General features: G+C 48.1%; 1 protein-coding gene and 1 pseudogene across 2 annotated transcripts; both read right to left on the bottom strand.

Annotated features, from left to right (window-relative positions):
• Positions 1 to 2,020: 2,020 nt before the first annotated feature.
• On the bottom strand, positions 2,021 to 13,534 carry LOC101015953 (annotated as a pseudogene). The gene is made up of 16 exons (XR_649521.4): positions 13,217 to 13,534; positions 12,312 to 12,371; positions 10,873 to 12,153; positions 10,700 to 10,784; positions 10,497 to 10,604; positions 9,374 to 9,460; positions 9,165 to 9,266; positions 8,876 to 8,963; positions 8,278 to 8,492; positions 7,942 to 8,010; positions 6,515 to 6,603; positions 6,002 to 6,095; positions 5,345 to 5,445; positions 5,162 to 5,262; positions 4,910 to 5,065; positions 2,021 to 4,823 (listed from the first exon to the last, which is right to left on the bottom strand). The product of XR_649521.4 is annotated as a putative golgin subfamily A member 8F/8G (transcript).
• LOC110743730 (golgin subfamily A member 2-like) lies at positions 6,055 to 7,435 on the bottom strand. Its single transcript, XM_021940924.2, has one exon. It carries the CDS (start codon positions 6,988 to 6,990, stop codon positions 6,604 to 6,606), a length of 387 nt encoding a protein of 128 aa, XP_021796616.2. The 5' UTR covers positions 6,991 to 7,435; the 3' UTR covers positions 6,055 to 6,603.
• Positions 13,535 to 14,254: the final 720 nt, after the last annotated feature.

The following is a 14,254-nucleotide window of genomic DNA, read 5'->3' as shown; positions in this document are numbered from 1 at the left end:
CTGTTGTAGTGGTGAGTGGACACATCCAGGTGTGACCATTGCTGAAAACTTGTGCCCACTCTGTGGTACGCCCCTGCCCTGGTCTATAAATATCTATAAATACCTATATATATATACACACACACACACACACCCCTATATAAATATGTATAAATACCTATAATATAAATATATATATACACACATACACACACACACACACACACGTACACCTACATGTGACTGACCATCTCGCCTCTAGTGCTGGGAATCAGTCACCGTGCTGTCCTTTTGGACTCTTGTGGCCCAACAAGAGAAAGCTGTCCCCTGACATTGCCCCTCCAAAGTGCACCACCTCCAGAGAACCTCCCTGTCCTGCCCGACCTATGGACAGCCAGCCCCTGCCATCCCTCCCTGTGCAGGCAGCTGTGTGGCTTGACAGTCTCTACCAGTCCTGCTGTCCCTCGGCTGAGAATCAAACCCATTTCTGGACGACGGGGAAATGTGTCCTCTGCTGACTGCGTTCTCTGTGGAGCTCAGAGGAAGGGAAAGGCCAAGCCATTTCTAGGGTGCTTTTGGGAGCGGTGAAAAGGCCATACCCTTAAGGGACACTTCCTGGAAAGCCCCTGGAGCTTAGCTGGCTCTTATCCTGTGAAGCCGGCTCTGGCCAACAGGTGGCAGGGCCATGAACTCAGCCTGGAGGGAGCCTGTGAGGCAGCCAGCGGACACTCTGGAGGGACAGATGGAACAGGCCACCAGGTGCAGACAGGCGAGGGAGGCAAGGGGATGGAACGGAAGATGCCTGGGGTGGGTGGAGGTCAGTGCCCTTAGGTGCTGGTACCTGTCTTCCCGGCCATGGCTAGATCAGGCTTCTGAGCCTGTTGTCTGTCAGGGCCGGACTGCGCCCCCTAGGTGCCATGGTAGTCCCGGTGAAATCCCCTAGGTGACACCAGGCAGCATACAGGTAACACACCTGAAAGGTCCACAACAGCCCAGCTGGACATGTTCAGACACTGGGACTCCTCCTTCAGTGGCACAAACTCCAGGACCCAGTGAGGGAAATGGGAACACACCAGGCCGAGCGGTATGACTAAATCCATTTATTCCAAATAAAAAGCAAAGTAAACAGGAGTCGAATCACCAGGGAGCCACGACCCCCTTCCCGCCTCCTTCCTCTGTCCTATGCCAGCAATAAATAAGTTTTCTAGCCACAAATAATTATTAGACCCCTCTCCCCATGTGCCAGCTCCAACCTCTGCTAGGTACGATACAGGGGTGGCCCTACCCTCTGGAATATACAAAACATTATGCAGACACAATATGTACATCGGGGAAGGGGGCCACCCCAGCAGCCTGTGCCCTCACTTGGTCCACAATTTGCCCCACTGTTCTGCCTCAGCTACCTCTCTGAATAGGAAGATGAGAGACCCCCTGAGGGAAAACTTGCTATGGTGAGAGTAAGGAGGCCATCAGGCTTCCTCCGAACAAACCAACTCCACCAGCCTCTGGCTCTTAAATAACAATCATCATCATTCAGAAATTTAAGGACTCAACCCTGGTCAAGGTGGCAAAGGGTCTGTTTGTCTTTCCCCATTAGACAGAGGTCGTGTGTTGCTACCCTAATTGTAACAGGGTGACTGGGAAGGGGTGGTAGGGACATGGTGGTGGTGGAGACTCCAGCCCCACTTCTCCAGGCTTTGCTGACAGGGGCCTGCTTTTAATTTTTATTTTTATCCCATGACTTTTTCAAAAATCCCGTGACTTCTTTTTCATAACTTTTTTTGTAACTTTTCATAAAACATTTTCTACTTTTTTTGCCACAACTTTTTAACACTTTTTAATCCCATAACTTTTTTACCCCATAACTTTTTTAATCCCATAACTTTTTTGTGTTCTTTTAATAAACACTTGCATAGTTATATTACAGTTTTGCAAAAATGAAAGGGTATCTCATGCCAAGCATGGCCAGTATTTGCTCAATATCAATACGTTTAATACTATAGTTTTCAAGACACACAAAATAAAATTTTAAGGCAAAAACAGCACTTTGCAACAATTTAATAGCTTATTACATTACAGTAGCATCACACCAGCAGTCAATAATGCCACTTTAGGCAAAAGTTTTTCAGCATTTCCATTATACATTCTGTTTACAATAATTCATAAATTGGTAAAATTTATTCTAAGAAAACTTGGCAACTAAAGCTTTGGACTGGAATGGCACTTCTTTCTCTACTTTTCCTTCCCACTGTTTCTTTTAAATTACAGCATTCATATTTTAAAATGTTTCAACTTATTTCAGAACGTTAAGATAGCAGTTACTTTTTTAATAGTTATATTTTTTTAAATGACTAAGATAAAGTTTTAGAGAAACTATATTATGGATAGGGCTGATTTACATTTTCAAATTTTCTAAAAATCATCTTTGCTTTTAGAACTATTTTTTTTTTCCATTTCTGGAAAACCTCGCAGGTTTAATCAAATACTTTAAAAATAATTATTATATATTGCAATCTTTAAATAGGTGTTTTGATTCTTCCTACAGAAATTCAAATTTATTCTATTGAACTCACATTTAAAAATTCTATGTTTCTGATAAACTCTAACCTTCCAATGTTGCCTTCTAAGCAAATCAAAAGTGACCTTATACTGAATGAGGTAGAGCACAAATACTTGGCTGAATGAGGTATCACAAAAGACTGCATGCACTTTGAAGAAAGACTTAAGTTATTGTCATACAATTTCCATTGCTTTTAGCTTTCTCTTAAATATACGACAAATGCCTACACAAAGAGTGGTATTTCAGTTAATATGGTAAATTTATTTTCCAGACTGACATTCAGCTTAAATATGCCAGTATGTGATTTAATCCATAGGCAGCTGATGAACACATTATTGTCAGATTGGTTACAGATGCTAAATGCTATCTGAAGGTCATTCCTAGTCATTGATATTTATCAGGGTAAAAGTGAAGTGATTTCAATGATAAAAGTACCTTTGAAATAATTTATCAATGTATTGGATAAAGCCAGTTTCAGAATGATAAAGAAAAAACATTAGACCAAATAATGTGGCTAATTAACAGTGGTACAATTCCAGTCCGAGGGTTTAAAATGGACTTAAAGTAACTGTCTTTAAACTGAACTCAAAGAAGGCAAAAGTGGCAACTTCAGAAAATAAAAGTCAAGAACAGGACATAGTTCACCCTTCGTAAAGAAGTTTGTGAGGAAATATAACTCTGTGATTGTATAGACATGTTTCCTGATAATACATTGACATTCACAAACAGTAGATTGCACTGCAGTTTGTAAACATTTTAAGTTGCATAAACTTCTCCTTGACTTTCAAAGATAGTATAATACTGTCTATTAAAACTTCTTTTTGTTTTAACTAAGTACTCTCACACATATTAGTTTATAATAATGTTTGTTATTATTTTTTAAAGTGTTTTCCACTAAAGGAAAAGAAGTAAATTCCTATGTCAGAGTAACCAAGGTGGTTGAAGAATAAGTATTAGCCAGAGAGATCTAGATGATAAAATCAATCTTCAAGCCTCAAAGACGCTCCGTGAACAGAGAGGAATGCCAGGTGTCACACAGCTTTCCTTCACTCTAATTCATCCTTGACTAGAGTCTGTATACCTGTTCCAGGGACATTTAAACTCTCAAAGGATTTCTTATGATCTTTACTAAATACATTAAGAAGAATGCCAACCAATGCCCTTTTGTGTACTGGGACATGTAGTCATGTGATTAAAACAGGTAACATGAACTCTTTTAAATGTATTATAGATACAAATGCTCTAAGCTAGGAAAGGTTTTCCACATCCACAGTCAATGATGGGAGTCTTTCATTCCTCAGAAATAATCCCTTTTTAGGTCATCAAGAAAGAGCACAACTGCTGCAGCTCATGGTGCAATATCTTCATGAGCCCAGAGCACATACAAATCCTGAGGGAACTACCATAGTACAGCGCTCATTCTTGGCACCGGAACAAATGAAATGCACTCTATCCTGCACACACCTGCCAGAGCAGGCCACTTTCCTCTTCTGTGAGATTTAAAAAGCTCCCCCAAAATGTTATTACTCCCATCACCAATACACAGAAAATGGGGGAAAGGCTGTTTCCAGTTCTCGGCCTTTAAACAACTCTAAATGTCAGTACTCACAGTGGCATATTACAAAGTAATAAACAGTGCACACTTGAGGGCAAACCACATATTGAGCTAATGAAGGGCTCACTGTGACTAAGATTAGGTCAAACAATAGCAGAACATAAGCAAATTAAATTCTGTAATGAATATACGTGCTGCAATAACATTAAAAAAGCATGGCAGGCTATTCCAAACCAGCAACAATAGTTTTGTGCAAACAGTGGGTCTTTGTGTGTTTGACCTCCCACCATGTAAGGGCAAACTCGATATGCATGCTAATGACCTACAATTATGAAATTAAAAAAGAAAAATGCTAAAGGATGCCAGAGTGAACATCAGTGAAAGCCACTGAGACCCACTCTCCTTTAACTTTTTACAAATAAACTTAAACTATAAATTAGAAACACAAATAATCATGAGTGTCTCTAACATTCAAATGAAGTAAATGAATGGTATAGGGAATTAACCCCATAACTTTGTTTCCTTTTGTAAAATTTCTTGACCAGCTCTTTGATGATGGTGATGTTTATCTCCTTCTTCTCAGCAGCCAAGTCCAGCAAAAGCCCAAGCCTGGGTGCTCCTGGTGGTCCTGCACGATTGGCTGTGAAGTACGGTTGCCATGGGGAGAAACGTCCCTGGCCTCTCCTTGCGCAGGCTCCACGCTGTCGGTGAGGCTCACCTCACAAAGATCTTTGGGGAGAGGGAGGCGGGGATCTGAGCACAGTGCGAGCCTCCCCTGCCCCTGCCTGCCCATCCTGCCTGAGGACTCTACTCACCACCATGCTTGTTGGCAGCCCCAAGCTCCTGGAGGGCTGGGGCTCCTGGACTGGGCTCATCAGCAGGGTTCTGGGCAGTGGCCAGGAATTTGCTGTGCTCCTCGTTGTAGTCACCACAAGCCACAGCATCATCTCCTGCAGCTCCAGCAGCTTCACCTGGAGGGAGGGGTCCTCAGCTGTCATGATGCTGCCGGTGCCCACCCTCACACCCACCCCCAACCCCCACCCCCGCAGAGATGTTGCACACCCTACCTTCATCTCCTTGCTGTCCTGGGCCAGCCTGATGAAGTCCTCCTCCCGGTGCCGCATCTTTGGCACTACCCCCTGGCTCTATTATAAGGTGATGAACTTTCCTGTGGGAGGACAGGGCTCAGACGCTGAGGCCCCTCTGATGGCCCTGCAGCTCCCCCTGCCATGCCCTGGCCTCCTGCTCACTGACGGTGTCTGTCTTTCCAGTACTAGATGAATCGAAGTTCTTGTTTCTCCCCCAGCTCACTCAGGTCCGTCTTCTCCTCCAGGAGGTCCATAAGGCCGCTCTGGAGCCAAAATAATGGTGTCACATCTTGGCAGCGACCTGCCCCACCCCTGCCCTTCTTGGCCCATGCCAGGACTCACTCACCTCCAGCTTCTCCATGACCTCCTGCAGGGCCTGGTGGATCTCCCCACTCACAGACTCGCCACCAGTCACTGGGGCTGGGATCACTGCTTCTGGCTCCTGCTGGGCAGAGGCCACCAGGTGAGCCAGGCACTGGCAGCACACTCTGTGCTCTTTCACCTGCTCTCGAAACTGTGCCTGCTCCTCCTGGGCACTGGCTCCAGCGGACTTGAAAAATGCCACCTGAGGGCAAGAGGTGAGCATTCTTGTAGGGGCATACACAGAACAAACGGGCAGAGAGGTGGAGCGCAGCCCCTTCCCTTGGGGCCTCAGAAAGTGCACCTGTTGGTCACAGGTGAAATGGTGTCTGACCACTGGCTCCCAGAAGGGGTGAGGGTCCGGAAAAATCAGAAGGCAGGGAAACCAAGAGCATAAAGGGGTCTTGGAGGGACCACAGAAGAAGATGGCAAAATGGGTGCAGGGGGAGTCAGGCTCACCATGGCCTCCCAGCTCTCCAGGTCCTCCGGGACAGTCGGCATGGGCTGAGGTGCCTCCTCCTCCTCACTGTCCAGATGTCCTCCTCCATCTCCTGTGGGGGGTGGCCAGAGGGGTCCTCAGACAACCCAACAAGGGAGGTACTGTGGGCCCACCTCTACCTCCACCATCACTGTGTAACCCTGAGCCAGTCCCTACCCAGAGAGGAATAAGCTGCTGTTCTTTACTCTTACTTCAAAGAACCAAGATCTTGCTATACTGCCCAGGAACAGTCCCACTACTGGTTGGTGTGGGAGTTCTGACCTGCTCCCTTTCTGACCTGGGCCAGTTCAGCCATCCTTAGGCAACTTGGTGGACCCCGCTCCCAGGTGGTCACCATATTGATGCCGAACTTAGTGCGGGCACCTGGTCAGCATAATGACCAGCTGTTCTAAAGGTCTTTTCCAACTCCTCAATCCTATGCTGCTAACAGTCCCCCCTTCCTCCTGGGGCTCTCTTCTCTTCCTCTGAGCAATCTCCCATGCCTTCCCTCAGGGAGAGCCCTCATGAGGCTCAACTGGGCCTTTAGCTGCTGGTTCTGCAGCCTAGCAGCTTCTAGATTCTCCTAAGGGCCCAGGAAAGAGTGAGAAGGCACGGAGTTTGCCAGGTCATCCCCCTCACTGCCCGTCCTCAGCAGCTCCCTGCCCTGGGTGTCCTGCAACTTTTGGTGGGCCGTCTCCCCCACCACTTTGCCCCAAGCTTCCTGCTGCTGCAGGTAGTTCATTAGCTGGGTCTGCTGCAGTAACTGCCTGTGCAGCACCTCCTTCTCAGAGGTCTGCTGCTGATAGGCGGACACCTGCTGCTGATAGGTGGCCACGTACTGCTGCAGGTGACCCAGGTAATGGTCTGGCTGCTGCCGCAGACTCTGAGCCTCTTGGCTCTTCAGCTCCACCTGCAGGAAGACCCTGGGCATGAGGGCATGTGGTGGCTGGCTTCCAGATTCTGGGCCCATTAATAGGGTAGCGAGGACCCTGGGGCGCTATCGCCTGCCCAGGCCCCTGGCCCCTTGCTCCAGGCCTAAGAGACGGCCTCCCTTTCCTAGAACCCCATGCCTCCTTCCCCAGCCTCGAATCTCATACCCTCTTCTCACCATTTAAACTGTAGGCCACAGACTGGTGGAAAAGCAGTGGGAGCCAACCACCATCTGCTAAGTGTGCTACATCCCTAGTGTTTGCCATGTATTATGTCATTTAATCCTCAGCACCTCTGTAAGGAGAATGCTAACTTCCTTTTGAAGTTAAAGAAACAGAGACTTAGAGATGCAAAGTACTTGAATGGTGACCAGTGGAACCAAGGCTGGAATCCAGTTTTAATCTAAGGAGTCTTTCTGTTTTGTTTGGAGACAGAGTGTCACTCTGTGGCCCAGGCTGGAGTGCAGTGGTGCAATCTCAGCTCACTGCAACCTCCACCTCCTGGGCTCAGGTGATTCTCTTGCCTCAGCCTCCTGAGTAGGTGGGATTACAGGCATGCACCACTACGCCCAGCTATTTTTTCTTTGCAATTTTAGTAGAGATGAGGTTTTACCAGGTTGGCCTGGCTGATCTCAAACTCCCAACCTCAAGTGATTCTTCTGACTCAGCCTCCCAAAGTGCTGGGATTATAGGCACGAGCAACCGTGTCTGGCATAAGGAGCCTCTTATACCACTGTCTCTTCCCCTGTGATTGGGGGCTCCATGCCTCTAGCTGGGATGAGGATGTCCAGACCTGGGAGGAGCCCAGGGCTACCCACCTCTAAAAGTCAGAAGGCAGGAAGCAAGAAACAGTCACAGGACTGCCCTCGAGGGTGCTGGCGTCACCTGCCCCCAGGCTGGAGCTGCCTCTGGCCTGGCACCTCCCCTCCCCAGAGGCTGGTGCTTGCTTCCCAGCCCTTCTTGGATGGGGCAGAGGTTACCGTTTCCTTCACCTCACCCAGCTTCTCCTGCAGCTCCTTTACCTGCTGCTCCAACTGCAGTGTGCTCTTGTTCTCATTGTTCTGGACAGACAGAAGCAATCAGCAGCCACCCACTGCAGCTGGAGACCCCAGAACTTGGTGTCTGCCTCCCATGGCACCGGGAAGGGTGGAGGCAGGTTAGAAAAATCATTTCCTCTCTCCCACAACCACCAGAGCAGAGCTCTGGCTCACAGGTGCCTTTAGAAGTAACATTTCACATGAGGGCTACACTGCCCCATTTTACAGGTGGGGAAACAAAGGCCTGGAGGGCTAGGGAGGAGGGCAAGCTCCCCAGGTGGGGCAACGCACCAGCTCCTCGAAGCCACTCTGTGGCTCGGCCAGCTGCTGAAGCCTCTTCTCCTGCTCCTGAAACCTCTCTTTTTGCCACCAGTTCAGGACACTTATGCGCTGATTGTTTTCCAACTGGGCTTGGAGTTCTCCTGCCATTCTCTCCAGTTGCTTCCTGAGGTTCTGCAGCTCCACCTCGGAGGGCACTGCTGGGGGATCTGGGAGCAGGGGTTCAGCTGAGAAAGGAAGCAGACAATAAGGGGCTCTGGACTCCCCCCTGCCAAAAAAAAAAAAAAAAAAAACCCTCCTCTTGGTGCATAGCTCCTCTCAGGCTCCCCAAACTTGGACTCACTGTGAATGATTCCCTGCACCCAGATGGTAGCCAATCTTCCAAGCCACTTTCAGATAGAGAGCACTGTGGGTGGCTGACACTGGGCCCTCTTTGCTGATGGGGACATTGAGGCTCATGGAGATGACAAGACTTGTCATCCCCTGGCACAGACCTCTTTCCCTCTGCCTCAAAGCCCTTCCATCTACCCACCTCCCTGGGGCACTCTAAGCCACCCCCAGGGCCCTCTGATGACAGGCCTGCTCCTAGGTCATTCCAGCCCCATCTTACCCCTCTGGTTTTTGAGTTTGGACAAGCTCCTCTCCCGCTTCTCTACCGGACATGGATCATGCTTCTTCTCCTTCTTCAATGTGCAAACCTGCCCAAAGCACAGTGGAAAATGGCCCTGGAGAGAGGGGCTGGTGGCTGGACAGGCTACCATCTCCCTCTCTGCCCCCACCTCCACAAAGCCCAGACCCATGACCACCTCTGGCTGTACTATTCCCACTTTACAGATGCCCAGAAAGATCAAGTGACCTATCTAAGGTGGAGGGTGGGGAGCTGAAGGGTCAGATCTCACCTCCTGCGACATTTTCCTCATCCTCTGCTGTCACTGCTCTCCTTTTATATGTTGAGCACATTCATCTCTCTCTAGCTGGACTTGTTTAAGCGACTCCTTCAACTGCAAGAATGGGCAGAGAAGTTAAGAAGGGCTGTCACTGGTCCTCACCTGCTCCTCACCACCTGGGGTTATCTTCCTTCCACATCCCTCCCTCTGCAAAACCTCACCCATGTCAGGTGTGCTTTCAACCGTGCCTTCTCCTGTATGGACTGCTTTAACTGCCACTCAATAAGTGCTTTACTGAGGCTCGAGAACTGGATGGTGAAGAGTGAGAAGTTTCGATCTGGGGAGCCTGGGCCATTCCACACACTGCCCCCTAAAAAGGGCTAGGGCTAGGCTCAATATACAACTTGGTCAGTAAAGATCAAGACATTTCCAAGCCCATGGTCTGGTTTTTAAAAGAACTCAGTCAAGTTGGAAGGGACAGGGAAAGAGATCGAATTTACAACTGGCTAACGGAGGCCCAGAGAGATCAGATAATATTGCTATTGTTATTACTGTTATTATTACCACTGTTTGAACCTTTATGGAGTGCTTCACCAGGTACCATGCTAGCAATCCCATTTAATCCTTGCAACCAACATAGGAGACAGTTACTATGGTTACCTCTATTGTGTAGATGAAAAAAACATGGAGTATTTGAGGTTAAGTGCTTGTCTAAGATCACTTAGGCAGAGCTGGGATTTGAACACCCAGGTCTATCTGATTCTCTAAGCCCATTTTTCTTGCTGGAGGTGGTGGCACAGATAGGAAGGGGGAGATTAATCTTTTGTCCACTTTTTGAAAGGATGATACATTCGCATAGCCCAAAACTCAGAAGGTACAGAAGGGAAGTATCTCCCAGCCACACTGTTGCTCTCTCCTGAATTTTTTATGAACCCTTGCAGACATGTGTTATGTATATTATCATAGTGTGTACACACACACACACACATACACACACACACGTTTCCTCTCTCTACAGAAATAGTAACATATTAAAGATACTCTTCTGTACTTTTGTAGTACAAGTACCCAATACCCCATCTAGGACTTGGCCAAGACCACAGCCGGGTAAGATCTTGGCCTCCAAGCTCTGCGTCCAGTGCTCAGTCCCCACAGTGCCTCTCAACTCACCCATAGCAGCTGACTCAGCCCCAGGCTGTCTCTAACAACCACACACAAAAGCAGTGGGAAAAGGCCATGCTGCGTTCTGGGCAGGACACTCCATCCTGCAAAAGGGAGCTTTAGGCTCACTCCTCCATCTGCAAAGCCAGGCTCTCAGGGGACAGGGCAAATGGTTGAACTCACACTGATCTCCTTCTTCTCCTGTGTGGTGGTGACAGCAGAGAGCCTGCTCTAACTCTGCTATACGCTGCAATGAATGTTGCAGGCAGCCGGCCACATCCTTGGACCCATCTGTAATGAGAGAGTTGAGATGGGGCCCAAAGGACTCCTGCTAAAGACATGTCAAAGTACCAGGTTGAAGGATGACAGGGTGCCCAGATTCCTACCTTCATAGTATCGGAGAGAACGTTTCATGTGATACAGGTCTGTATTTAGTTTCCCTTTCTGTGTGTTCAATCTCTGGATTTGAACCTTTGGGAGAAAAGCCAAGCAAGTGCTGAAAAAGAAGGAAAGAAACATTCTCCGGAGGACAGGAGGGAACTGCACAGCCTCCACTCACCTCTAGCTCCCGTTCAGCTTTGTTTCTCATTGTTTGCCTTCTTTTCCTACAGGAAGAGGAAGACAGAGCTCTTACCAGGGGGAGGCAGAGATGGCACAGCAAGAGACATGCCCCCAGAATGCCACCAATGCCCCAGGACAGGCCCACCCATGGAACCAGGTTATCAGGGACCCTGTGGGGATGGGGTGGAATCTGAGGGGTGAGCCTTCTTCCCCAGGCTGGGAGTGGGTGATACGAGACTGGGGCCTCTACATCTGAGTGTCCCCCAAACCCAGCAGTCATGTCATGAGGAAACAAAGAAATCACGTTACTACTTCCAGCTGATGTTCCACTTGTTTCTTCTGTTGTTTCCTTGGGGAGAGTCAAATTAAGGTGATGAAGGGTGGCCCCCTCAGCTCTATTCCTCAGACCAGGAAGAGTAGGCAGGGGCCAGCAATGGATTTTAAAGGCAAAGTTCTCAGACATAATGGGAACACGAACTAGTAAACTCTCCTCAAGCTCCCAAGGACAGAGGATTTGGGTCTTTGTTGGTTTTTGCCCACAGCCACAGAACTCAGTCTGAATCTGGAATCTCTTGAGAGGAGAGTAACATAAGCCTCTAGAGATGGAGTTTGAGAGAGGCCACCCCTTCTGCCAGCTTGTGATTTAGAAAAGTGCGTTCATTCAATAAACATTTACTGAGCACGTATGGACCAGGTACGGTTCTTCACAGCACATATAGGATGAAAAAGGACAGACAGGAGCCCTTGGTGCTGAGATTTCCATTGAAGGGAGCCTTTAAATCTCAGGCTCTCAGAGTTAACAGAGACTTTTGATACTCACTACCTCCTCTGGAAACACGAACCCAAAAAGGAGAGGTGGCTTGTCCAGAATCAAACAGCAAATTAGGGACCAAGTCACAGCAGAAATACGGGGCCCCTGACAACCAGTCAGGCCAGCACTTCCCCGAGAGGCAAAAACCCCAGGGCGTGTGTAGCAAGGACTGGAGCAGGGGTGTCTGGAGAGGAGAGAGTCGGCAAAGAGGACAGTAAAAGAAGAGCCGTGCTGCATGCTCTGGGGTCCCTCTAGGTGAGGCCTGGGTGCCCCAGTTCCCATTTTGTACTTGGAACCAGGGTCTCCCAGCCCCTTTCTTCAGGACCCCAAGGGGAAACGAGCCCAGGATTGGCAGTGTGGAATCAGGGGACCCCACTGTATTCTTACCAAAGATTTGATGGTGTTATTCAGTTAACTGATTTTTACGGACCTTGAGCCCAGGACTACTGCTAGTTCTTGGCACAGGCTCTGAGGCACATGCAACGAGGAGGAGGTGGAGGAGGAGTGGGGGGAGAGATAGAACAATCATTAGGGCTGGGGTGTGTGTGGGCTGTCTCAGCCGGCAGAGGGAGGAGCCTGGAGGGCTGGCCTGCAGGGTCACTGCACCTCCGCCCAGAGCCACTTACCTCCAGATCCTTCAGGGTAGCAGATGATGTAGGGCCCTCCCTGTGGATACCTCTTGCTGACTGCAAGAGATGAGAGTGCACATGGAGATGTTCTGTCCCCCTCAATGTCTAAGCCCTCTGACTTCCTTTCTTCCCCATCAACTGGCAACATTTTCTTTTCTGCCTATCTTGGGCCCTTTGTCCCATAACTCTTTTGTGCAAACTTCTCTCATGGTTCTTATCTCCCACCATCCCACCCTGGGACCCTTTCAGTGAGTCCTGATGGCAAGTGGCTGTTCTCATTGTCCTGGCTTCCCCTTGAGACTGGGCATGGGGAAAATCAAACAGCAATGACCATATCCTGGGTGTCCTGGGTGTTTACAGCAGGCCATGTACTAGGGATTAACATAAAAACAACAATAACAAATCTCATTTAAACTTCACAAATGGAAGTAAAAAAATACCACCTCTATTATACAGATGTAAAAAGAGAGACCCAAAGAGTTCAAGCAACTTGCCCTAAATCATATCCCTAGCAGTCGGAGAGGCAGGATTCAAACCCAGAATTCCTTTTTTTTTTTTTTTAAAGATAGAGTCTTGCTTTTTCTCCCAGGCTGGAGTGTGGTGGCGCAATCTCGGCTCACTGCAAGCTCCACCTCCCAGGTTCACGTCATTCTCCTGCCTCAGCCTCCTGAGTATCTGGGACTACAGGTGCCCACCACCACGCCCAGCTAACTTTTTTTTGTATTTTTTAGTAGAGAAGGGGTTTCACCTTGTTAGCCAGGATGGTCTCTATCTCCTGACCTCATGATCCTCCTGCCTCGGTCTCCCAAAGTCATGGGATTACAGGCGTGGCCGATCATGCCCAGCCAAACCCAGAATTCTTAACCAGTACCCAACAGTCCATCCACAATCTTAACAATTACCCTGTACTGCCCCTTGGGCCCCCTGTCCCCAGGAGCCTGGCCAGCCAAGACTCCATTCCCAGGTGAGTGGCAACCACCAGAAGTGGCTGTCTCAGGGCTACTGCCATTTGTTTCCTGTTCCTCTTTGTTCCTGCTGGAACACCAGGGTTGTTTCTCTGCCAATATTCTTTTAACTGTGGGAAAGAAGAGCAATAATACTCATGAGAACTATCAGCCCCTACGGCCACATCTTCCTTTACAGTTTTTACAAAATACTCTTATATACCATCTGATTTAATGATACCAACAACTGTACAAGGTGTTGTCACAATCATTTAGTGACCGAGAGGGATTGGTATCATGGCTAGAAAAAAACTTTGAAACTCAAGTCTTCTGACTCTAAGCTCTGGGGTTTTGCCAAGAATCAGCAGCCGCCAGGGACCAAAACCAGAGGCAGAGGCAGAAAAGTAAACATTAAGTGGCATGAATTGTATGTTATGTGGTTTAGAGTCATACATCCTCACATGTCTGTTAGTGTGGAGAAGTGTGACAGTACCTCTCAAACTTTTATATCAATGTGTCCTCATGGCAGAAGGCAGCCTTTCTGTTAAATCTGGGAATTTATCAGAAAGAAGACAACCCAAACCTCATTTCAGAGAGAAGTCTGGTATACTCTTAGAAACCTATGTGACTGTCATCCCTAAATACCTTAATGTTTTTTCTCTTGATCTCAAGAGAATCAAGGGAAACTGATGCTTCAGAAAGATGTCCCACATTTATCCTGTGGCACTCAGAGTACCCCAGGTTCAGATAATATGAGGAAGATTCCAGCTGTCAAGTTCAGTTTCCCAAGATCTATTCCACAGTAGATGAGCAAATCTCACTTCAGAGACCACTGAATGAAAGGCAGTCTGGTCCCAGAACCATGGAGAATCAGAATATGAGGTGGAGAACTCAGAAAAAAATAGAAGTAGAAGCCTGGGAGAAAAACCAAACCAAACCCATCCCCCATTGCCACCCAGAGATACTGTTAATGTTTTGCACTCACGGGGGAAGTGT

This window comes from Papio anubis, chromosome 7, assembly GCF_008728515.1.
Source record: "Papio anubis isolate 15944 chromosome 7, Panubis1.0, whole genome shotgun sequence".
NCBI lineage: Eukaryota > Metazoa > Chordata > Mammalia > Primates > Cercopithecidae > Papio > Papio anubis.
This window is presented reverse-complemented; position numbering and strand designations above follow the sequence as displayed.

Coding starts and splice junctions, on each gene's coding strand:
- LOC110743730 (XM_021940924.2), bottom strand. CDS start 6,990: ATGGGCCCAGAATCTGGAAGCCAGCCACCACATGCCCTCATGCCCAGG.